At 44.6% G+C, this 24,717-nt stretch overlaps 1 protein-coding gene across 16 annotated transcripts in view; it reads right to left on the reverse strand.

Annotated features, from left to right (window-relative positions):
• The window catches only part of EIF4G3 (eukaryotic translation initiation factor 4 gamma 3), a 153,740-nt gene that overhangs the window by 13,975 nt on the left and 115,048 nt on the right, over positions 1-24,717 (reverse strand). For 12 of the 16 annotated variants that reach the window (XM_035567882.2, XM_035567880.2, XM_050714859.1 and 9 more), the window contains 14 exons: positions 22,972-23,221; positions 20,178-20,335; positions 18,898-19,023; positions 17,644-17,754; positions 13,534-13,704; positions 12,319-12,516; positions 11,447-11,593; positions 10,923-11,159; positions 8,518-8,622; positions 6,650-6,782; positions 5,400-5,494; positions 3,688-3,781; positions 2,863-2,980; positions 1,385-1,608 (listed from right to left, as the gene is read on the reverse strand). In XM_035567882.2, the coding sequence (XP_035423775.2) occupies positions 1,385-1,608; positions 2,863-2,980; positions 3,688-3,781; positions 5,400-5,494; positions 6,650-6,782; positions 8,518-8,622; positions 10,923-11,159; positions 11,447-11,593; positions 12,319-12,516; positions 13,534-13,704; positions 17,644-17,754; positions 18,898-19,023; positions 20,178-20,335; positions 22,972-23,221 (2,167 nt within the window). The remainder of the gene's footprint in view (positions 1-1,384; positions 1,609-2,862; positions 2,981-3,687; positions 3,782-5,399; positions 5,495-6,649; positions 6,783-8,517; positions 8,623-10,922; positions 11,160-11,446; positions 11,594-12,318; positions 12,517-13,533; positions 13,705-17,643; positions 17,755-18,897; positions 19,024-20,177; positions 20,336-22,971; positions 23,222-24,717) is intronic. The other 4 variants (XM_035567884.2, XM_035567883.2, XM_035567899.2 and 1 more) reach the window with 1 other exon arrangement.

The following is a 24,717-nucleotide window of genomic DNA, read 5'->3' on the forward strand; positions in this document are numbered from 1 at the left end:
GTGACACGGGATGCAACACCTTCAAAGCACTACCAATATTAAATAATTATGCTTTGAGCTGTTACAGGAGCTCTTAACAGTATGCTACAAATTTTAAGCATGCTGACTGTGATGGGCAGCCACTCCAGGTAACCTCCTGGTCACATTCCCAAACCCCAAAACCTTGCTTCCCATGAAGTCTTTTATGAACCTTCCTCCTGAAGCGATCAGTGTGCTGTGTCGTGCGTGTCAGGACGTATTCCTCGCCACTTCTACTGCATTAACAGTTTCTAGATGTTTCATAATGAAGAAGCAAAACGCTGTACCTATTGCAAAAGCTGTGTCCACAGGCAATGTCATCTTAAATGTCCTCAATACTTTCTCACTAACAAATCACCTCAAGCTGGCAGGATCAAAAAGCGGGAGCTGCAGCACTGACGAGGTGACAAGCCACCCCAGTGGGTGCTAACACCACGCTGCATTGAGACCTGCTTGGGATGAGGGCTGGCAACAAGGCAGCGCTAAAAAGATACCGTGCATGGTCTGCCCCTGCCCCAGATGGCTGCTCATGTTCAGGATGGGTAGACAGGGCTTTACTGGACACTGAAGAGGCAACTGCAGAACTGATCAGGGATTTTGGCCTTGTAGATTGCAGCATATATGAACACTGCTGAAATCAATGGGATCTGCAGCACGCAGAAGCTTGGAGGAAATGCAGGTGCAGGAGAAAGCATGTGGCATTGCACTGAAAATGCTTGGCTCCAGAATTATGCCTGGGGACCATTAAAACAATCCCGACCTCTGCTCTGGCCTGGGGAGGAGGCTACAGTACCCCAGAGAGACGGTGACTGGGAACTGGACCCGCACCTGATTTTATCCTGTAGTTGTGATTTCTGTAACCAGCTGGTGAGTAACAAACGACAGACACAAACCCAAATCTCCCTTAAATAACCAGGAAGGCCCCTCCAAGCACACAACATGTTGTATTCTGATTCTCCTCAAACCTTGTCTCTGTGACTTATCACGGGAGACAGGTTTAGGATACGAGCTGAACTGAGAGGATGCCCCTTGATTTTGGGGACTTCTGTCCCAGAGACCAGTGGTAACAATGGGTATCAGTAGGAAGGACAACTCCATTTACTGGTGTTTCACTGGTATCTGCAGCCTTTCAGCTCCACTGAATCCTAAGGAGTTGATGATAAGAGATGATGCTAAGGCCTGTATAAATCAGTCGCGTTACAAACCTTTGGGAGGCAGATCTCAGCTATCACAGCTTGACAATGCGTCACTGCGGGCCAAATACTCACATCACTGCACAGAAATGTGTCACTTTTACTTACAGATTCTCCCCTTAAGCCTTTTCATGCATTCAGCTAGATTCCCCGAGCACAGACGAGCAGCTTACCAGACTCCTTGGCTTTGTTCCTCTCTGCCTCTGTGCTGTTTCTGTCCATCTCCATGCCACCTGTTAACTGCTTCACCGTCTCCAGCATCTCTCTCCGCTGCTCCTCTTGTGCCTGATTGTCGAGCAGCAGCTCTTTACTGCTGCTGCCCCGTAGGAAGGTGTTGGGACGGGAGAGGGAAGGCGGGAGAGGTTTGTCATTCTTCTCCCGGCCCGTGCTCCCGCGACTGCAGAACAAAACCACACACATTTACAGTACGAGTAACCCCTGCTCGCAATTCTGGTGTTAGAAAAGATATTGGACAGCTTTCTAGTATTTGCAGGAAAACAAACAACCAAACAACAGCAGCAAACCAGCAGGACTGTCGTCTCTATTTTTTACAGCTGTTGCTACACAGAATATAATCAAAATCGACTCAAGTCTCAGAGATGCACAAACATACTCAGAACAAATATTCAGAGCGGACAGACAGAGACTTTGCTTCCTAGAGAATACGTGGAAAAGCAACGAAGTCCTTATAGCACCCATTTTAAATGTAGAATGGTGACATTTATGATGTAAAAGCACTGATTTACTGTGAAATACTCTGAGCGGTGTATTTTTACTCATTTATTGAAAAATATCTTCAGAATATTGAAGGCTATCAGCAACAGGTGACAAGGACCTGTCCTGTTAATTAACGTGTCAATGAGTAAGATGTGCAAAATGTTACCCAAATGGAATCTCTAGGTAAGCCAGAGTTTTAGGTTAAAAAGAAAGGAATAAGCTTGAGGAAAACTTCAGAGCGACAGACTGACAAAGCAGTATGACAGCTGGTGAGCGCTGGAAGGAAGAACTAGTGACGTTCTAAGTGAACTGTACATTTATAAAGCATGTCTTGAGTTACTAAATTATTAAGGTTTAATATATGTTTCATGCTACAAGCTGGAGTGGCTGTAGGCCTGGTGAAATCGGGGCACGTGAGAGGACTGCACAGCCTTATGTATGCACTGCATGATGTGGATGCATGGGCAGGCTTGGTCACAGCTAATGGGCAGGGGTCAGGGACAGCCACAGAACTCAAAGAGCCTTGCTAAATTTGTGCAAGGTTTTAGGCATGTTTTCTGGATAAACAAAACAAATGACCTCGCTTAATATATTACCACTGAGTTCAACCTTCACACCTATTTATTACATTTTTTCTGAACAGTTTTGAACATGTTATAAACTACTAACAAATAAATCTTTTAGATAAAGGGGGGCTGAGAAATGGAAACTGAAACCCTCACCATAACTGCTTTAAAAATTAATACCACCTGTCTCTCCTATGATAGTATAAAAGATTAATGTGTTTTAAGTTAATTCAAAATACACAGAGGGAAAAATGACCCAGCCATTCCTGGAAACTCGAGGAAATTCTCTTCTTTCTGCATGCTACTACCAACTAGAGCAGCAAGTGAAAAGCGCAAGCGTACAGACAGCCGAAGGGACCGAACCTTACCTAGTTAAGGCCCTGCGAGAATCTAATTCTGAGGATGCAGATGAGGCAGATACAGATGAGACTGGAGGCTGCAGTGCAGAAAATCTGTTCAAACTAGTGGCACTTGGTCGTAAAGAGTCTGGGAGATTGTAAAGACAACACAGGGAAAAGGGACAAGAAGGTCAGTAGCTGCTGACACCTCAGCATCACAAAATCATTTAAGCAATGGCTTTTTCCAGAGAGATGGGGAGAGAACGCATGGGAAGGTCCTGCTCCACTTCATCCCCGACTGTCAGGCAGTCACAAGCGCAGATATCCCTGTAATGTACCAGATTCACGGTAATGCCAGCGTTCCATATGAATGCTGTTTTTCTTTTGGGGCTGGATTACTGTAATGATTCACCTGCTGGTTGTGTCAAGATGAAAAACTCTCTTGGGAAAAAATACTTTCCTGCCTTCTCCTTCTCCTGCCTACCCCCCTCCCCCCTTTCCCATCCTGTTGAGCCACAGGACAGGTCTCACTTTGGAGGCAAAGCAGGAGGATACATCTGCTTAGAGCTAATTAGTGGTGGTGGAGCCTTGTGCATCTGATTACTTAAAAAACACCCCAAACCAACAACCATTCAACATCTATCCCGACTGCACCTCCTGTTTTTCTTTTCTCAGCTAAGCGCACAGCTGAATCTCACCTCAAACAACGGATGCTCCTACTGAGGGTTTGCTGTTGTGTTACCATTGCAGTACAGTGTGATTTAGGAAATGCATTTGTGAGCATTCCCACCCAAATCCACTCCTGGCAAGGACAGCTGGTAGAAAAGCAGAGGGTGAGAACTTGTCCTGACTTACCCATCTCGCTTGCCTTTGCTCCACCACTGCTGCCTTTTCCCCAGCTGCCCAACTGGGCTTTAGGCACAAGCTGAATCTTCTCATCTATTGTGGGCTGTAAAACACATCAGGACATGTGGTTACAAGGGAAAATCTTGCATCTTATTTACAAATGGGCTACTTCTTTTGTAACGATACCCATCATGTGAATACCAAAATACACTTTAATGCACTTTCGGAAGACTGAACTCTAGCCAAAGACAGAGGATGCGACCAACAAAGGTCATTACAAACAGCCTCTTCCAGAGTGTCAATGAAAGACATTTATAATGACCAGGATCTTTATTTTATTAGGAACTGTGAAGCTCACTAAGGAGGAAAAGGTGCAGCGTATCAGTACTCGGAAGACATTCAGCTTGATTGTGGTGAGTAAAATGGTCCTGTGGTGTCCACTCCACCTACCAGTCATGGCTTTGGGGGAAATCTGCACAGTAACAAACAGAATTTAGAGGGCAAAGAACAACAACAGGTTGCAAACTTGGAGGGAAAAGTAGCCTCTTGACAAGAAGAGAACATTGATTTTACAATGCTCAGTAGGCGAACTTATTGACAAGGAGGTTGTGACCCTGCAGATCTCTTTGTACGAGCTCCTCTCACCTCCCAGTAATGCTGCTGTTGTGGAGCTAGGTCTATTTGTACTGTAATTGCACTAAACGGAGTAGAAGGACTTTTCCCACATGAGCTGTAAGCCCAGACAAAAGCAGGCTGAATCCCTCTTGATAATTAAGTTCTGAAGTCTGTTTTATGACTTTCACAAGGAACAAACTGAGCCTGATCTGCAGAAAGGCTGAAGTCTATCCAGGTTCTACTTTACAGCTCTCTGAACATCTGGACACAGAGTAAAATTCAGGGAGAGTGACATTAACTGGGACACAGGAATGTCTGGGAATCACCCTGATTTATGTCAGACTGAGTTCTCCTTGGCGACAAATCCCACGGCTGTTCTGAAGACCATTAACAATGGAATAATCTCCTAGCTTGCCTAACTTGCAGCCTGAGATAAATGCTGCAAAAACATCACTCCAAAGGCAAATAACAGGAAAGTGCTCACACGGAGGATGGATGTGGAAGTGTATCACATACTGACAGATGCAACTGCATTGCATACAAGTCCAGAAACACGGTAAAAGTGGACACAGCTCTTCTCACGCTACCTGAACCTTTTAAGCCTGGAGTGCTGCTATCTGTGATACGATAAGAACATGTTTTCAAATTGCATGTGGAATCCCTTCTACTAAGCAGCATCAGAATGGCTCTTAAGTATTTGAGGCAAAGGGTTCATACAGCCAGGTGTTTGACACTCCTGTAACAGTCCTTTCATGTGCTGCATCAGCATCAGACAGTTACCCAACTTGCATTCTCTTTTCATCATTTGATAAAACGCACTTTCTCAACTTAGAGAACTTCTGTGTCACTAAAAGGACACTACAAACCTAGGCAAGTGTATGTGTACTGCTGTCCCTTAGAACAACCAGAATAGAAACATTTAGAAGGCAATGGAGTTTTCCTTTGTGCGTTTTTTATGCACAGTACCAACTCTAGGGATTTAAAATACCTCCAAATCACAAATTTTGACCTGTGAACACTGTAACAGTCTCTCCTAGATGGACAGATGCAATCTGGTAAGACCTTGGCATCTTGTTGCTCAGAATGAGTCCTGTGCTGGCACCTACCTTGGTGATTTTAAGGAACTTGGTGGGGTCCAGCACTCTGCTGTTCTTTGCCCCCTGCACAGTGTTCCAACCGCCTTCATCAACCCGCTGGACACCTGCCAGACAACAAACACAACCACCTTCAGCTCGTCCCCAGCAGGACCCTGGGAGACTCCAAGTTCAACACAAGGAGAAAAAGAGGATGGCATGTTTCTATCCAAGGAGACCAAGACCCATCCAAGTAGTCACAAGTTCCTTACCTTCTACTGATACCAACTTCAGAATAACTAAAATGAAGTCTATTGTATTTTCTTTACGGCCTGTTTTCACAGCACTTTAATAATCCTTCGTATTAAGGAATTCCAAAGATGACACATTTCCATGCGCTCCTCAGTCCCAGTCTTTGTTTTCCCTGCTTGCTAATCCAGTTTACTAGAACATGTGCCTTTATCCCCAGAATCCGTACTGAAAGTTCTCTGCGCACTTCTGCTCTCACTGGCACTTTTATTCCACCTGATTTCTATTTGTACTGTAATGGATATTTTAACGTCATCCTAGTTGCAATTTGTTTTAAAGCTACTCTATACTTTCACAAAATTATTTCCAGCCTTTTTGGAAGGGAAGACACTGTTCTGATCATTCATGCTGCAAAACAGTGCCTTGCTGTGGCTGGACAAAGCAAGGAGCATGCTTTAAGCCAGCACAAGGGACTGCCATGCCTCAGGAACCAAGAAGATTTGCCTGGTTTGGCCCTATGCCTCTGAGAAGCACCTGTCACTTCAAATTGACCTTCAGGTAAGTGTCAACTTCAAGGGCCAGTAGCAATTTAAGGTAATGCTAGAACGTTTTCTCATGCAGAATTAACACCTTACAAGACAATATGGTTACTCTGGATATCAGATGTTATTCTCTTGAAATCAGATACTGCTGTACGTAAGAACGGATGGCAAATCTGACTCCTGTGTAGTTACTGGTTACAACAGATTTCTGGCAGCCTGTCACAAAATCAAAAGTGGTTTGCCCAAATACAAAACTCAAGCACTACTGGCCTGTGATGTTTATTTCTACCAAGGGATTTGTCCAAAAAAAACCCACACAGTCAATCCACAGTAAGATTGTTCCTCTTCCAGCCTCAGCCATAATAAGGCCCCAAATTCCTTTGCTCATTACACTTAGGAAAAAACATACTTTCTTTTATGTGGGATTCTGACTATGGCCACTGGATTTGAAATGAGTGAAACGAGCAGCCAACAACTTGGCTTTTACTTTACCCGGTCTCCTCTTCTCTTTGGTCATGAGTTGTTGGACCTTCCTCTGTTCTTCTTGCTCTTCAATCTTGGCTTCTTTATGAATCTGCTCGATGGTCTTCGGGCCTTGGTCTGCTCTCCGCGAAACCCAGTTACACTAGGAGAGAAACAAACGTGCTCAGTGATACTTCTGGGAGCGGAGCATTGGAAATGGGGTATTCCGAGTACAGTGAGCAAGGCCTAACCCTGCCACCCTTGTGACGTGTTAGTGGGGCGCTCTCAGAGGGACTGGAGGAAGCTTTGTGGAGCTGGGCGATGTTGCTGACATGGTTACTGCAGCACCACAGGTCAGAGGTATATACTCTGTATGTAGGCTATGGTGTGTATATTGGTGGACATTGAAGGCTGCGGTGAGGACCTGACTCTGGAGAAACATGACTGAATTCAATCCATATTAACCCCTAGCACATTTCCAGCTTTCCAGTCTTCCTAGGTCAAGGAAGAGATGGGCTAGAGGGAGGCTGCTGTTACTCTCACTGTTTATTATTGACAGTGCTCATTGGAACCCTTCCTCCAAGCTTGAGGAAAAACATGAAACTCTGAAAATAAAGAAGTGACTGTATTTTATCTGGAGATGGTGCTTTGTCACTCCAGGGATCGTGATGGCTAAGACAAGAATCCTGCAGAGAGGTGGAGATGTGTCTCTGCAAAACATTTCTACTGCTTGATGTGTCTATTCAACCATACACTGCACAGATCCATCTATCCCCCAAATTAACCAGACTACCTCTTGATCTTGCTACAACTTCAATACAACTTTTGAGATAATTATCTTTGCGTACCCTGTAGTTGAAACAGTGACTTCAGTCTGTACAAAACCCCAAAACAGCCATTTGAGGTAAGAGTAAAACCCACTCAGGGCTTCAGTCAAGTGCTGTCTTGAGGCAAGCACTGCTAAAGCCGCGCTGCTACCAGCACCTGTAAGGGTGAAATTACAGCTATTTGGGAATGTTTGTGCAAGCTGCAGTCACATCTTCAGCCAGCGTACAGACGCCCTTCACTGAGACCCCAGATCTAACAGCTTGGCTGTGTTCAAAATCCTGGTGGGATTACAAGACGGGCAGGCCCGTGCCTGCTCTGTGTGTTTTGACATCTGCGCCAGGGTACTTCCTACTCGTCAGTTCTGGAGTTTGATGTGGACCCACCATCATCACACTCTGACAGAGCACAGACTCCATTTGCTTTTGTTTAACACGGTATGGCCAGGAAACACCTAGCAGATGCCTACCTGTAGCAGCAATATGGGCTAATACAGGGTTATTGCTCTACACAATGCGTGTTGCCATGAAGAAGAGCTCTCATTTGTTTTACAACCACACTGACCCCCCAGTTTGTGGGGTATGCTTTGGTCCACAGTGCTTTGGTCCCACCAGCACAAGTTAGTGCTGGCAGGGAACAGCTACACCCCAGAGTGCACAGGAATGACGACAGCTAGGCAGTATGACTGGCAGATGGGAGCAGAGGGGCTGCCATGGGGGAAGAACATCCAAAGCCTGTCGTGGGAAAAGGGCTCAGGCACATCTGCTGTAGTGGGGCCGGACCAGTGTTATCAGAAGCTGGTCCGGGTGTGTGTCTAACAATAAGCTGAACTGAAACACCCAACGCTTAAAGTATTTCACCTAACAACTTAATACAAAAAAAAAAAATTTAAAAAATGGAAAAAGAGACACTCCTTATTGAACAGCCAGGCTTCTGGGATGATAAAGGGCACAAATCTCCCCCTAACATTCCACTGTTGCTGTAACTTCCACAATCCCTGATCTTGGGTCAGTGTTCTTCCAGCCTAGACGTGCAAGGGAACATGCTCTGTTATTACTGGAGTTGGTACCTACCAGCCTTAGGTCTATTACGTCCTGAAGCATGAACCGAATCCTTGAAGATGTTTTCCTCTCTTTCACAATCTTCTCCATCTGATTAAAATACTGGTCCATGCGAGGCTACACAAGAGAAATGTCATCGTCAGTGTATCTTGGAAGACAGTGAACATACTCCCTGAGGTGGGGAGTCTGTGGGCTCAGTATTACAGCACCTCTGTGCCAGAAGCCCAGCTGGGCACCCAGATCTGCTCGCTGCAGAAGGTGCTTTGGGTCTCGTACGCACCCACAGGTTGGATTTGAGTGTGGGTTGTGCAGGCATGAGTCTGCAGACACCTCCTTCATTCAGCACACACTTCCACTGCATTTTTAATTACTCAGATTATCTACACCCTCTGCATGTACAGAATAAATCTGCCATACATTAAAGAAATGGATGTTCTTTTTTTCTGTGGCACAGTGAAGCTGACCTGCTGGCTAGCTGCCACCAATAAGGAGTCCTGCTCTACCTATCAGCTCCCCCTTTTCGTACCAGCAACACGTGCTCATCTCAGCCCAAGAAAAACTGGCTAAGGGAACTAAACAGTCACAAAATTAACCCTGCAGACACTGATCATTGCTTTACCTCCTGAGCCATCTCAGCTGGGGTCAGGCAAAAGAAGGGGGGGGCAGATGTACTGCCTCTGTCAGCAAGCAGCTGTTTAACAGGCTCAGCTGTAGTACAAAACCACACGAGCATTATGTACCATCTTATTTATGCCTTTTCTTCCAAAAAGTGATGATGTAATGAAAACAAATCTTCCCTAAGACGCAAGGTAGTATCATTACAGAAGCCTTCGCTAGGTCTAAATTTGACTTGCCAGGCTCTAAAAAGCCTCTTCGGCTTTTTTAAACAGCTTCGTCTGTTTTAAAAAGTTTCAGGGCAGTTTTATAAAATGCTTCCCACTCCCTTCATAAAGAACTTGCTAAATCCTTTTCTTTACACTTAAACAAACATAAAAAATTTGGTTCTGGCCTTGCCCTGGAAAGTTTCAACTAAGCAAGCAAAGGTTTCCAAAGTTAGGAATGACGGGAAAAATATTTAAAGTGGACATTTTCCAGAAATTTTAACAAGAACATTTTAGCTTCAATACAAGTGCATAATTAAGTGTCTCCCTCATTAATAGAAAATAAATAAAGAATTCTCTCTCAATCTTGATAGAAATAACAACCCACAAGGACAGGACCCAGGCACCTTCTCACACCCAGAAACATGACATCTGAAAGCGTCTCCTTGCTGCACGCCGCTCCTGGCTGCACCGAGCTGCAGCTCAGGGTTGTGGAAGCGGCCAGCGCAGCAAAAAGTTCGCTTTTCCTCTGTTTCTGTGCTACTAAAGACTGAAACAGTGTCCAGGACTTATCCAACATGACCTCAGCTACTGCTTAGAAGTCAAACCCTGTTTTCTTCCCAAAGCACGTGGAGAGATTTATATTCCTCTTCTGGCACTTTCAAACCTGCATCAACACCGCACACGCTGCTACGTAACGATGCGGGTATTTAGCCTGGGGATTAGTGGTAAACTGCGCTGTTTTGGTCAACGCTCCACAAAATGGCTTGGGAAACTGTTTCTCTGAGGATGCCCTATGCAGATCAGGACTGATCCACCGTGATCCCTGCAACCCAGTGCACTGTGAGGGAACTCCCTGCCCTGAGCAGCTGAAAACAATTAGCTCGGTTTGTTTCCAAAGCTGAGTCCAACTGATTTCTGGCAAAATCTTCAAATGCTTTTTCATCCCATGCCTGGCTTTTGCGAAGGAGAAGCAGATTGCCTGTGCCAACAGAAGCTCAGGGAGCGCGTAATGCTCTGTGTTACACACACGTTTGTTGGGAAGTTGGGAGGAGGATGCTGGAGCAGTGCAGTTGCAAAACAGCTGCTTCACTCCAGCATAGCTGGAGATGATGACACAAAATAAATGCATCTGCCAAGTTTCAGGTGGGGATTTAAGGCAGCTAACAAGGTGGTGGTTTTTTTAGATTTAACGTGGAATAATACATTCAGTGGTAGAATTCTTGGGTAATACAAACGCTCAGCAGCAAAGAAACCACTTTAATGTTTTAAAAACTACAGATAAGAAGTAAAATCTATTTGGAAAATGAAGCACAGGGTATATGCCAAGCATGTTTAGACTGTGTGCTTGGATGAAATGCTTGGAAACGTGTAATGATTGGATAACACCATTGAAAATGGTAAAGAACATTAGAGAGGGACTGAGAGGAGGGAACAAGGCCAGGTAGTGATGAAACATCCACAGAAGAGTGGATGACTTCCTCATGCTGTACAAAAATTCGCGAGGAAAAAAAAATCTCCAATAAAAACACTCCACACCCATTTTTCCATCCCCTGCCCAGCCAGCCTCATTACTCATTTCTGATCCTGCCCTACCTTTGCTTTCTCAAAGTCCAGGTCCTTGCCAATGGTAGTTAGTAGGCGGCAAAGGCACTCGAGGGACTCCTCATCGTGGTTTTTCAGCAGCTTTACCACGCAGTCATGCATGATCGCCTCCGTCAGCATTTTTAGTTTGAAAAGCTCGCCAATGAATTTTATATTCCCAATGGATCTCCGTCGGGCTTTGTCCTTGGCCTCTTCCAGCTCATCATGGAGCCGTGTCTTCTCCTCTGGCTGTAAAACAGAAAAACAGCTCTAAAGAGTATGTTCAAAGAGCACAGAACTCTTCAAAAGAGCCAGTTTTACAGACCTAGTCACTGGTGTCCCTGTTTGCTCTTTTTCTCATAAGAACCAAAAAGAGGTTATAAATACACTAATCAAGGCAAATATTTTTAATTACATTCAGCCAAAGTGACCGAATGAAACTCAGCTTCAATATTCCCCCCCAGTCAACTGCCATCTTCAGAAGGGATCCTTTTCAGAGGGCTCTCTGAGAATTTATGGGGAAATATACCACTTACAGTGGTAGCAGCTTCAAGTTCTTTCTGTTTCTTTTCGAAGACATCGTCGTCAGCTTTGTCCTTTTCAAATTCCTTCTGGCAGCGGTTTAACAGCAACTTGCGGAAATTTACTGTGCTCCCAGGTTTGTCTGCCATGGGCACTTTCAGCTGTAGGAAAAGAACGAAAAACATCAGCAGAAATACAGCTATACTCTACATACAAGCGAGATTTGTTATAAGCTATCCATTACATTTTATTATGTACTTCATATTTAGCAATGCAAGTTTGCAAGGCCATGACAGTTAAGCAGCATGTCATGATTTCCAGTGGAGTTTTAGATTCCATATGTAAAGTCACACTCAAAATTTGGCTGACACCACCTCTGCCTGGAGACAGATTACATTTCCATTCATGGAATCCTTTAAAAAGGCTCACTGCTTAAGAAACGCTGTTATTACACACTGAAGACCCTGAAGCTATGCTCTTTCATTGCATGGTATGGCAAATCATCATCTGGGGGAGAAAGGGGACGTTTTGTCCCAACCAAGCATCTGAAAGTTAACTGTCCAAAGCCTGGCTCTGCACCTTAGGCTTCCCTTTGAAATGAGAGGAGAAATTGGACTTCCAAATGTGACTCATAGCATCTTGCGACCAGGCACAGCAAAGTGCTCTGTGCCCTTGACTCCAAACAAAGCGTCACTCCAAGCAAAGCCTGCCACGGCCAATGAATGTAGAGGAAGAAATCTGTGATGTAAATTGTTTTTATTTATGTTCAGAAACTACCCTCTAAGTCTGCTCTTGCTGTGTTTATATTACTGCTAATCAGTCCTTGGGGATAAGGCGCAGAACGTTTTCCCTGAGGAACTTCCGATCTAACTTTGGCAGCTCTTACCGTTACAAGACATCTGCACATGTTTGCATACGCCACGGAGAAGCTCGGTTCATCGATAGCCTTCTCAAAGACCAGGTCAATGACTCCTTTCAGCCTCTCTTCTGTATCTACTGTCAGGTCTGTTACTTGCTTCATAAGCTGATTGAACATCTGGGGTGTCAGCTTGTTCAAGATGCTTCGTACCTTGCGGAACAGCTCCTGAACGAAAGGAAAACTTTTAAGTTTCAGCACAAATCAAAGAGGCATATGGTGGCTTTGAGCAATGAGCTAGGCATTTTACAGGTGAACAGAGAAGATGTCCTGTAGGACGAGGATACTGAGGTACACAACCACACATCTGTGTACAGTCCAGCTCCAACCATAATTCAGCTACTGGCTACTACAGATCACAGTTCACAGCTGCAGTGCCAGATTTTTGGAAATGCCCAAGCACTTTTTTCCAAGCACAACAGAGGCACAAAGCCTTGCTGTCACCCAACTGAAATATTCTTCTTCGTATCAATTTAACTATGAAATATAAATTCATATGGGAGTGGTCATCATCTCTCTCAACCAGGGGCAATCAACTTTTTCTATATTTAAGGAATTCTTATTAAAACTGTCGTGATGATAATTAGGTCAACAAGGCTGCTGTTAGCCCTGGGAACAGAATTCTAGTGTTGTTCAAGACTACCTCAACTTATCCTACAAATTAGAATTTTCACCACCAGGCAAATACCTCCACCCAGAGAGGCTGCCCCACAGAGGAAAGGAGGGGGAGAAAGACAGAGAAAGCTTCAGAGAGAGCGTGGTTGGGTTGGGCAGGACGAGCTGAGGGAATCTTACAGAGGAACCTCAGTACTGCTGAGGTTCAGCACAGAAATGTAGTCTAAAAGGGGATGAAAAGCAAGTTCTGTGCTGGAAGTCTGAGGTTGTTTGCTTTAGAATGGAGACTGAAATATTCTACTAAAACAGCAATAGAAAAAACAACTCTGGAGGAGAGGTAGTAGGTTGTCTGGTGTTCCCTATTTAGACTGTCTTAATATACAAGACTGCCATTTAAACTCTGGGTCAAGAATAAACAGACAAAAAAAAAGATCCAGGTAGGGGAAAGCTGCGACTCAAACTGGAATTCATTGCCCTTTTTCACTGTCTTACACAACAGCAAAGGCGAATGATCACCTTTCTTCTGTTACAGACCACTGTACTCTCAGAAGTGCTTGCTCATGCTCTCACCTGGGTTTTGACATTTTCTGGGTCCTCGGTTTGGTTTTCTCTTTTCAGGCTCGGCTTCCAGGCGTTCTCTGCCTTCTTCAGGTGGACATCCTCTTTTACACACACAGTGATAATCTTCCTGGGCTCTCTCCTCTGGCCTGGCTGAGATCTCCTCGGTCCAACATTCAACAACTAGGACAAAAACATTCCTTGTTATATCCCCTTTTAAACTCACATCTAGATAAATGTTCCAGGGGCGCAAGCCAACATCAACAATCACCAACTCATCCTAGGACTTTTAGGACTCCCTCCAAAGCAACCCGCTGGTCCAGGTTGGTCAGAGGGAACGTGGAGACACCAAACACGTTTCTCCCAGGCAGCCTTTCCCAACACAGACGTGGGATGACCACTGCCTTCAGGGCTCTGCTTCCACACTTTGGCGATGCCCAAATGCTACTCAAGCGCTGTGGAACTGAACCCAAGTGACCAAAACAGCCTCTTGAAAGCCAGGAACTGTGCAGCTCAGATATTATTGCAAAGACGTATTTAAGGATTAAATCCTCACAGGTTTATTTCAAAAATACCATCCCAAGCAATCAGGTAATGATTGATTAGCAGCTCTGGCAAAAACGCTAAGTTTTACTGGAGCTTGCTTCAAACAACAGAGACGTTTAAGACGGAAATTACACAAAACACACGAACAGAGCATCAAGTGCTGCTCCTGCACTAAGGAAACACGAATCCTGACAGGTATGGGTCAAACTCTCTGTAGCTTCACAGGAGAAGAAATGGAAACATGGTACTTTGCCTGAAACAGCATCAAGCAATTCTCTGCAATGCTGTATTGCTCCTCCTAATTAAGTCAGACCTGAAAAACTCCTGAAACCGGGGAATTTTTCATCAGTTGTACTAGCGATATGGCACAAGGCACCCACAAAGTCCCACCTCGTCAGCTGGGATCTTCTGATTAAGGACTGAACATATCAAATGTTGTACTGAGGTTATTTTTCACTTACGTGCTCGTGTTTCTCAACTAATTTATTAGAAACGTCTTACCTCAATGCAAAAATTAGCGCAATAAAACTCCATTATCAAAGCCTGCTATTTTCAACAGAAGTAATTAATCTCTTCAGTGGACAGAAGGCAACCTCTACTTGAAAGACTGGGCCAGTTAAAGCATTTTTTTGTTCAACAGAGTGAACGAGCCAGCATCAGAGAGGCAAAACCATCTCAGTTACTCAAACAGCTTCACTGAATACATGAGCAAAGTGCACTCAGCTGGTGCCTCACATGTCATGCATCATCCCTAAACTGACTTTGCACAGCTGAAAACAAAACCCCACCCTCCTTAGGCTTATATATGCAATTTGAAGCAGTTGGCTTTGATGAAGTAAATGTGCGCTGCTGCTGCTGAATGCTAACGAACATAATCAGCATTGCTGCTAGAGTTCTCTTGGGCTTCATTATGTGGTAACAGCAACAAAACAAAATGCTGTCAGAAGATAACCATCTCGTGCCAGGACACGCTTGGTACGCTGAGGCGAAGCACGGAAGAGGGCCACGTGGTGCAGCGTGTCAGCATGCTGCCCCGGCACCTGCCACGATCTGCGCTCAGGTCCCGCTGGAGCGCGCAGACACGAGCCTCAAACCTCTGTGGGCACACACCACAATGGTAACGGAACAGCCAAGTCAATCACTCCCAAGAAATCAACAGTGCAACGAGCCTGCGAGTCACAGGAGCCTTCGCAACTCTTCCAGACGGACACCTTCCCCATACAGTCGTCAGTCGCTCCCTACAACCTCTTTGTTTCCACCGAAAACGCCTGCCCTCGACAGACACCTCTGTGAAGCAGAGAAGTCCTGCATCTGAGCATCGCCCCTGTGTTAATGCAACTTTATGCAACTTGCAGCCACGTGTGCTGCCCAGGTTCACACCACGCTGCAAATGTACAGCCATGGAAAGAGGAAATGTCCTTCCTGCTGAAGTATCAGACAATAAAGGAACAGAAAAGTGGCCAGTTTCAGCAATATACACTAGACCTCATTATACAACTCCTTGTCTGCAAAAAGCCCAGGCTGGCCACGTGCCCTGAAAATCAGAAGGTTTGGGCTAATTTCTGCCAGGGACACGGGGGCAAGGCCGAAGAGAGGCAACCTGCAGCTGTTCCATTTCTCTTGCACAGAGGTATCGCTGGTCTGAAGGACCTTCAAACCATGGCCAGGCTGTAACTCACGAGGAGAGAGCGGCAGAGGCACGACACTTCCGCGGGGCATGGGTCCACGCAAAGCCAAAGCATTTGCCTTCTGAGCAAATAACACCTCCCTGAAGGCAGCGGTTTTATTTCCCGTGCAAAATTGAAGGATGCAGAGACCATTCACGCCTCTCCTGAACATCAACATGTTACAGGGGAAGATGGAGATTGTCCTCATGGCTTGCTCAAATCTGACTGCCTTGGAGACCAGACCTTTAAATGCATTAATAAAACCAAGGCTTTCTTTAAGATTGTCTTATTTTTTTGTTTTGTTTTTAATATGTGTGAATAAACTTGGTTCAAACTAGCTGAATGTTTGATTAGGTTTTAAAAGCAGTGAACAGAAGCCTCCTCTGAATGTGTAATAAAATAATATACAAATCACAAACTTTTAACAGAAAAATCTGCCTTTTTTTTTTTTTTTTTTTTCAAATTTACAAAGCAACAAGTTAAAGAGGCATTTGAGCTCATGCCTGGCCTCCTTTTCATAACCCAGTCCAAAAAATAATAAGAGTTCTGTAACACCTGTGATTGTGGCACTACAGCTTGCACTGAAATAATATTTTCCACCAAAGGCACGGAGAAGTGCTTACCAGATGTTACTACATTAATCTGAATTACCTGTCTTCCAGATGAACAGGGGAAAAAAGGAAAGCAGAAAGACACGGACAAGTCTCCTGCTGAGGAGCCACAAACTCACAGCAGCAAAGTACGACCTGGTGCTCTCCCTCACGGTCCGCTTCCGCTCTTAGGATACAGCCATGGTAATGTTTTAAAAACATCCAAAAAACTAGAGAACTGCTGCTCCCTCTAGAACAGCCTTCAAGAGCAGACAGCGAAATTGAGGTTAGACGCCAGGAACGACTGCCTTCCAGGGAAGCACAAGAACCCAGGCGACTTGAGTTTCCACCACCAGGGACTTTTATGAGCCATCCCAGACACCTCTCAGGAAGGATAAAAGCAGACACATCCTGCCTTGGCATGCAGGGATGGACTGCTCCTCTCCAACCATAGTTCTCTGTTTGCATCTTGTCACCCAACTCTCTAACTTCTTCTCTATATCAGAACGTGTTTATTAGCTGTATTTTCTTCCTATGTAATGATACTCCTCATGTTGTTTGAGTTAACATGTGTTAGTTCTAAAAACAGTCATACAACACATTTAATGAAAAAGAAGGAAGGAAAGACAAAGCCAAGGAAGCAAAATAAAAGATTTTCACGTGCCGAAAGCTTGTTAGCACTAAGCTGCTTGACATTATTTCAAAGGCAAGGAATAGGCAGTGGGTTTAATGGTTTATGAGCATGGCCTGTGTAGAGGTGGAATGACCGAGTGGACAGAGAGCATACACGCAGACTTTGCCATGCTTTACAAGAAGATAACATCTGATTTTGTTTGGGGCTGAAAACCCTCTCATCCTATAACAACTGACGTCACAGGACAGCAGGCTTGTTAAATAAGGTTACCTTCCACCCCTCCTCGAGGAAGATGCAAAGAAAGGCTCTACTCTTTAAAGGCGCAAATGTAAGATGTATGTTATGTGCTGAATGCTCCAAATGAACGGGGTAAGCAGGACTTACCTTTTCTCCCCCTTTCCATAGGTCTGCAAAGTGCAGACCCCTCGCGGATCCCGCTCAGGCCAACGTCCCAGCATGCCCTCAGCTGGTGATGTCCCACCCACCACTGAAGACTGCCTAGAGGGGTACAATGCAAGTCTTGTTTCTTTTTTTTTTTTCTTTTTTTCTTTTTTTTTTTTAAACAATGTTGCACCTTTTTGTAAAGTTTTCTGCCGGTCGTTCTTTATCAACAGTGGGCGTTATGGAAAAAGACAACTCTACAAAAAGGTGCAAAGATGGGGGAAGAGGGGGGGATTTGGCTTACCCCTATCGGCAGGTTCCTCAATGGTGGGTGAGGCGAGACCAAGAGAGGGCATGCTGGGGAACCGCACCGAGCCAGGGAAGGCAATCCAGGGTTGCTCTGCACTTTGCAGGCCTGTGGAAAGAGAAAGAGCAATAGGGATGTTACCAAGGTGCCAAGAGGCTCGGGACATTCAGCGCATGAAAGGACAGAAGGCGCCGGAGTACAACCTGCAGCCCACTGCGGAGTCGCTAAATATAGGAAGCGATGTCGACCTCAAACAGCATCAAGGTTTCAGGACCGGGTCGTGCTCTGAGACAAACCGTGACACTGAAGCTACTCGAAGACACAGACGCGCACCCCAGAACCGAGGCACTGGCCATGAGACCACTCTCAAACCAGAAATATTACATCAACTCAAAGTCTGCATCGAAATCGCTGCATTTGGCTCCGAGCCTCCTGGAAATCTGCACACTTAGAAGTCAAGGTTATTTAGCGAACTTCTTTGAAACCAGCAAATTTGAAAGATAAATAATAGATACTTTATTAGATGTATCCAGGTAGATAAGCTGAATGTATCTAGAGAGATGAACAAGAAGCGATTGCACCTAACTGAGGCAGCCGCTGTTCCCCAGCTGTGGCTGACCTGGCCTCTCGGCAGGCACCATGCTGGGGGCACCCGCACACCCAGGACAAGTGATGGCACAGGCAGAAAGGAAGAATTCACAGTTTGGGCAAAGCCAGACAAAGGGCAAAGACTAGAATGTAAAAGGAAAGCAGATGAAAAGACAGGAAAACGAGGAATAAAGTGATCAAAGCAAAGCAACAAGTAGAAGCATAGAGAAAGCAAGAATATCCACCTTTTTAATTATTTGGTTTGTTAGTAAAATCTATTTGCTCTATTGGCTTTTTCTATGAGGCAGACTAATGTGAAGATACATGCTGACACAAAGCTCATGTCACTGTATGAATTACGTGTGTTCGCACACGTGCCATTGCCAGGTCCACAGTATGGAAATGTTTCCACACCTCTCAAGCAGGAAAAGGGGAAGGAGGAGATCAAACACATTTAAGACCAATACATACCAATGAAAAACGTCTGCAATGTTTTTCTAATTTGCCTACATTTTGACAGCCAAGAAATATCCCCTTTGCATTCAGACCAACAAAACCAGAACCAGCGGAACATTGGAAAATGCCCAAAAACGTGAGGATGGACTTCATCAGTGCTTCAACAGTAAGGCCAGTTCTTAAATTAGCAAGCTGGAGAAAACTCACACTGCCAGATACGTTTCTTCCACCGGAGGTTTGCCTCCCAAAGTCGGCAAAGGCTGGCGTGAAGTCTGGTCCTCGAGGCAATATCCGAGGGTCCAGAGTTCTCAATGGCAATTTTGGCTGATTGACCTGCGTCGTGGAGCAGAACAAACAGGGCGTTGCAGCCATCACAAGCCTACCGACAATCTCTGCTAAACCGTAATATTCAAATTCAATATCTAAACCAATGCTTTTAACAAACCATGCAAGTTTTACGCATCCCCATTTACACTAACATACACATTTAATTTAAAATATGTCCTACACAGGTGACTATTGTGGAAATATGTGGAGTTCAGAAACATTTCAAGGCTGAACATGACTTATGGAAGATAAAATTATGCCAACACAAGCCTGTCTTCTGCAATATGAATGTAATAGTCTTGGTTCAGGATCACAAAACTGCCACCTTCCCTCAAACAAATGTCTTCTGTGTTAGCAAGACAGATGGCTGACCGAGCAAAGGCAGCTCAAAAGCAGACAGAGCAGTGAGAAGCAATCACGGAAAACTAGTAGGTAGATGAAACCATTTTGGGACCAAAGCTGTGTTTTACAATTTGCCTGGGCATGGAATTCAGAATAGAAATGTTTCTGCACGTGAGAATCACCTATATCCTGATCTGTGCTTGAATCTTAAAAGTAAGCCTGTGGTGGTTACATTCAGATCAATGAACTGCACCATTCTGAGATGAGAACAGGGTCTTGGTGGCAGCACCTCCGAAATAACAAGTATTTCAATAAGCACAGATATACAGTGGAGAAAATCACATCTGTAATAAAGCTGGATAAGAATCACAAAAGATTTTGAGAGCTGAGGTTTTAATGATCTTTTATTAGATCAGCTCACAAATACTGACACAACTGTTTCAGACCAAAAAAAGAGTTTGCCTGAAAGCATGCCTACGCTTTCTAACTGTAGAACTGATCTAATAAAATACGCTGCCCCTCCCTTCAGTCTTGCTTTGCTAACATCCTTTGGTCCTGATGGCTATAATACAGCATTTTCAATTTTATCAACCCCGTAAAACTTAATCCAGGATAGAAACCATTAAGAATATCTGTGCTTCAGTTTTTAAACCATCTGTGCTCCTTCATTAGTCAACAAGACCTCTATTCAAAGAATTTTGTGATGCAATGTGAGCAAAGTATTTCCCCTTCCCGATAAAAGTCTACATCAAAAAGGTCAAGGAACGAAGAAGCATGCATTAGAGATCTTTGTTCATTAACAAAGAGACTTCACGTACCTGTTTTATTGGCTCTCCTCTCACCTTGTCGAGAACCACATCACTTATGGGAGGCAGCCCTTCTGGCTTTTGGATACAGGCAGGCATGAACTGGAAATCCAGCAAGAACTCCCTGTCGTACTGCTTCTTCCCGTCTGGGTCCAGGGGCTTCCACTGCTCTATAATGAGAGAAGTTGCCTGAGATTCATAGGTAACAAAAACCTCCGCTCTCAAAGACGCGTTTCTGTTAAATCCAAAGGGAAGAGATTGCTAATGCTGCTTAGGAAATTTAAGTTTTATTTTAATTTTGAGGCCCACTAGGCAGTGAGGAGAGAACACACATCACGTTAAAGGAACACAGAGGATGGGGAGCACCCAGCCAGCTCCAGCAGCAGCGGCATACGAATCTAATAACTAACTCCAGTTTTAACTCTTTCACTCTCTCTTGCGACATGAAGAAAGGGGGATGATTCAAGTTGCTGGGTGAAAATGAGGAAATTTAAGCAGCTATTTCTGTATAAAAAGGAGCAATAAAACAATGGCACTAATGTGGTTGAGGAGAGGAGAGTGCCACACAGAACAAAAAGATCATTTGAAAACATGGAGCCTTTAAAAACCCATCATGAAGATAACGGTGGAAGCTGAAAAAAAATAAAATAAAATTCAAGAGTTACAACTTTTCACCCATTTATTCTGAGGGCCTTCTGGGAAGGAGAACTGTAGCGTGGTGACAGAAGGAACCTTGCCTGATGCAAATCAAAATGTAAACCTACAGCCTACATTTCAGTGCAAGGAAAATTAGCATCTGGTAGCCTAGAGACAGGATTTTCTTTGCTGGCTGTGCAGTTTGTTTGAAGTTAGAAAAGAAAACATCGACTTGTTCATTGGCCAGGTTGACCAGTCTGGCCCCTAAGTGGGAGGCATGTTTTTTATCTGAAGGAAAACATCTGTAGGAGATGCCGCCTTTGTATTTCACTGATGCCAAGTGGTGGTGTTTCGCATTTACTCAGCCATTCAGGTTTGTTGTTAAGGTTTTCTCTTATTTCTTTATTTTGGTCCCTGATCATCAGCTTTAGGTCTGTGGGTTCTCAGCATCCTCAACACTGCAGAGGCTGCAAACGGGAACTTATTTCAAGCGGTGGGTTTTATTAACTGGGAATGAAAATACACAAAAGTAATTAATTTTTTTAAGCTCTTTGCACAGTTTTTCTTCTTCTGAGCTTTGTGATTAAAGGGTGCAGAAAATGATTTGGCTGGCTAGCCATGCCCCAGCAGCTGAATTCCCGGCCAGCTGCCCATCCACCATGCCACACCACCCTCCACCTATCATGGAAAAGTACTGACAGCAACAAGAAACAGTTTATATGTACAGCTTCCTTCTCCTGGAAAGTTCTTCACAAGCTGTTCTAACGTGAAAAGCAGCTGGAAAATGTCACGAGCAGGCTTTCGAGATATTCAGCGAGTGGAGAGACCTGGATCAGACAAACAAGTCCTCCTACCAAAAGGCAAAATCCCCATCTTTAGAAAGAGCAGAGCTGAATTGAGGACTATTGCATCAAGTGGTCAGCCCTGCTTTGCAGCACACACGTCTGATGCACGTTGCTTTCCAAAGGATCAATCCAAGCCCTTCGGCTAAGTGGAAGGACTTCCAGACCTGACCGAGATCATTCCGACTGCATCGAGTGTTTCAGAGCCGTGGCTGATGAATTATGGATTAACTTCAAGATGTGCTCAACTAATGAATAGGTAAGCTATCATAAGTGTGTGGTAAACTATCAAGAGGCCTCTGTGTTTTCTCCTAACAATACAGCAGTACAAAATTAATAAAAGAAAAGCATCTCAGGTCCTCGTTAGAACAAAGCAGTGCAGAAATAACCACACTGTGATCACTTAATGGTGGTGCCTCTTCCCAGTACCTTGTCTGCCAGGCTTTCAAGGTCTTTCCTTATTTTGTTTTATACTCCTAATTTCTAAGGCTCCTAAGAAAATGACTTAATTTATTTTGAGGAAGCTCTACCTGAATAAGAAATCACTTAAAAATTGGTAGCAACTGAGAAGTAAGATGGTCTCAAGGTCTCTTTAATGAGGTGAATTTATAGAGGTTCAGGCCTCTGAATTAAATATCTTAATGAATAACAAGAAAATCCCTTAGGTAGACTATATCCAGTGATAACCAGCAACAAAAGCACAGTGTCCTTTGAGTCCTCACTTGAATTATTTTATTCAGAAAAACTGCATGCCCATAGTTGAAGAGCAGAGCCTGGACTGAAAACCAGGCACTGTTTCTTTTCTTTTCCTTACGCTTCCAGAAATCTGAAGGTCTATAAAACTGTTTAGCCTGGTAATTAGATGTATACACACATGTTAAGTACGCAGTCAGAACTTGCAGGTCTCTTATTTAAAAACTGCGCCTGCTTATGCACAACTTCAGGGATTGTTCTCAGCCGTTAATGACAAGGGAACCAGTTCACCACCATCTCCCATGTGCTGCAGCCAACATCCACACGTGCAATAAATTCAAGAGACTGAGGATTTTCCCTTCCTGTCACGCCCTGTTCCCTTACACTCCTCTTCTCTTCATTACAACCAGCAGCATGAGGAAAACAATTTTCCTCCCGTGCTCCCCCAGAAGGTCTCTCAGAACCTGTTGGTTTGTGAATCCCAGCAAAGCTGGACGTGGTGAAACACTGCACCCTGCACACCACCACTGGAAACATCCTTCCTTCCATGGGGAAGATACACTGCACATGAGCAGTCCTCCAAGGAGAAAGGCAGAAAAACAAGCAAGGGTGCAGGAGCCTGAAGCAGGATTTACCTGGCTTATATTGGTACGTTGGCCCTTCACTGGAGCTCTCTGTGCAGCCTGAGTTTGCATCAGTTCCTTCTCCCTCTGAAACGTTCTCAGCACCGTTACGGACAGGTTCTGCTTCCTGCTCTCCGTTTTCTTCCACAGGTTTCACTTTTTTAAGTTCAGAGGGGTCTTTCTCCAGTTGAAACCCATGGCTCATTTTATCCTGTTCAGATTCAAGTACTTTGTCACCTGAAAGTTCCTCTTCTACTTTAGGCTGAAGCACAAAAGGAAAGAGAGGTTATGTTAAAAACCCTACCAAAATTCAGGGCATGCAAAATGGCTCTTTGTTTGTTCATACGGCACGTCTGTGCCTAACGGGAACATATATACCTCTTAAACAGCACTATGTAGATCTGTAACAACACACAGAATAACCAGACCATTTACTGATTTGCTCCCAGGATAACCCCCTGGTAATTACTAGTGCAACTGGAGAGACTTAGCGTTACCCACGAAGTGCCCAGCAGCTACGGGGATGGAGTGGCAGCGCTGGCAAGCCCTGCAGCATGGCAGCCACGAGTAACAGCTCGCAGTCTGAGCCTAGGAAGACCACCTCTCTTCTCCCCTCTCCCACAGCTCCCCAGCTGCTCTAAAGGGAATGCCGCAAGTGCTTGGGGAGGGGGGGTCCTTTCTCTAAATGTAAACTTCCTGCTGCTAATTGAAGCAGATCCCAGTGAAGGAGGTAATGTAACATGCAGCCACAATTCCGCGGCTGCCTCAGAAAAAGCAACATTTTCTATAGCGTCTCTTGCTGTTAATTTTAGAGCTCTCCACGGACACAGCCTTATTCTGAATTCAGACAGGGAAGGCGCCAGGAACGCCCTTCTCCTGGGAGGAACCGCAGCACATCTAACCATTAAACAAAAGAAAGAATTAATCTGGGATGCTCCCAGAGAGGCTCTTGATCCTTTCGGCCCCTTACCTACGAGAACTGCATCCTGAAATGCTTTTTGCAGGTTTTCAAGGTAAAATATGATGTTCTTCCACGTACATTTAGCATTGGTGCGAACACCACACGCCCGAGGAGCTGAGACTCCTCCAGCAAATGACAAAGGAAACGCACAGAGAGAACCTGCTGGCACAGCCCAGCAACATCCTTTGCTCTCTGGCTTGAAAACAAGCACAGGGATGCTTTTAATTTCCTTGCAATACCCCACCATCAGCTCTTCTGTTGACCACAGACCAGCCGTTGCACTGTGATACTTCACATGCGAGTGTTTTAAGCATCTCTTTTCCCCCAAACAGAGTGGAAAGCACATACTTGTACACCACTCATTACACGTAAATTAGCCTATCTGCTGTTTCAGTGGAGAAACTGCAAACATTCACTTATAGAAGGATGAAGTACTGTCCACTAGACTCAGGATTTACTCTGGAGCACCATGCTTTTGTAGCAGATAGGTTCCATGGTGTTTGTGGTAAGGGAAAGTTAGGCAGTAAACCGCAGATGAGTAACAAAGAAAACCTGGAGTAATGACCTGGACAACATCAGTTTTCACACATGCACCAATATAGGGCAGCCTGAATTTTTACCTTTTTTGTTTGTTTGTTTTTTAATTTGTTTTTTAATTTTTATTCTCTCATCCCCCTTGTGATACATTCTAACACCAATTTTACCCAGGACATTAAACAAGGAGGCTCCTCCTGAAACATCCCTACCAGAATGGCAGCAAAGGAGATGTTCTCAAGTCATCTAACTACTGACGAGGT

The sequence above is a fragment of the Cygnus atratus genome, chromosome 21 (genome assembly GCF_013377495.2).
Source record: "Cygnus atratus isolate AKBS03 ecotype Queensland, Australia chromosome 21, CAtr_DNAZoo_HiC_assembly, whole genome shotgun sequence".
NCBI classification, from domain to species: domain Eukaryota; kingdom Metazoa; phylum Chordata; class Aves; order Anseriformes; family Anatidae; genus Cygnus; species Cygnus atratus.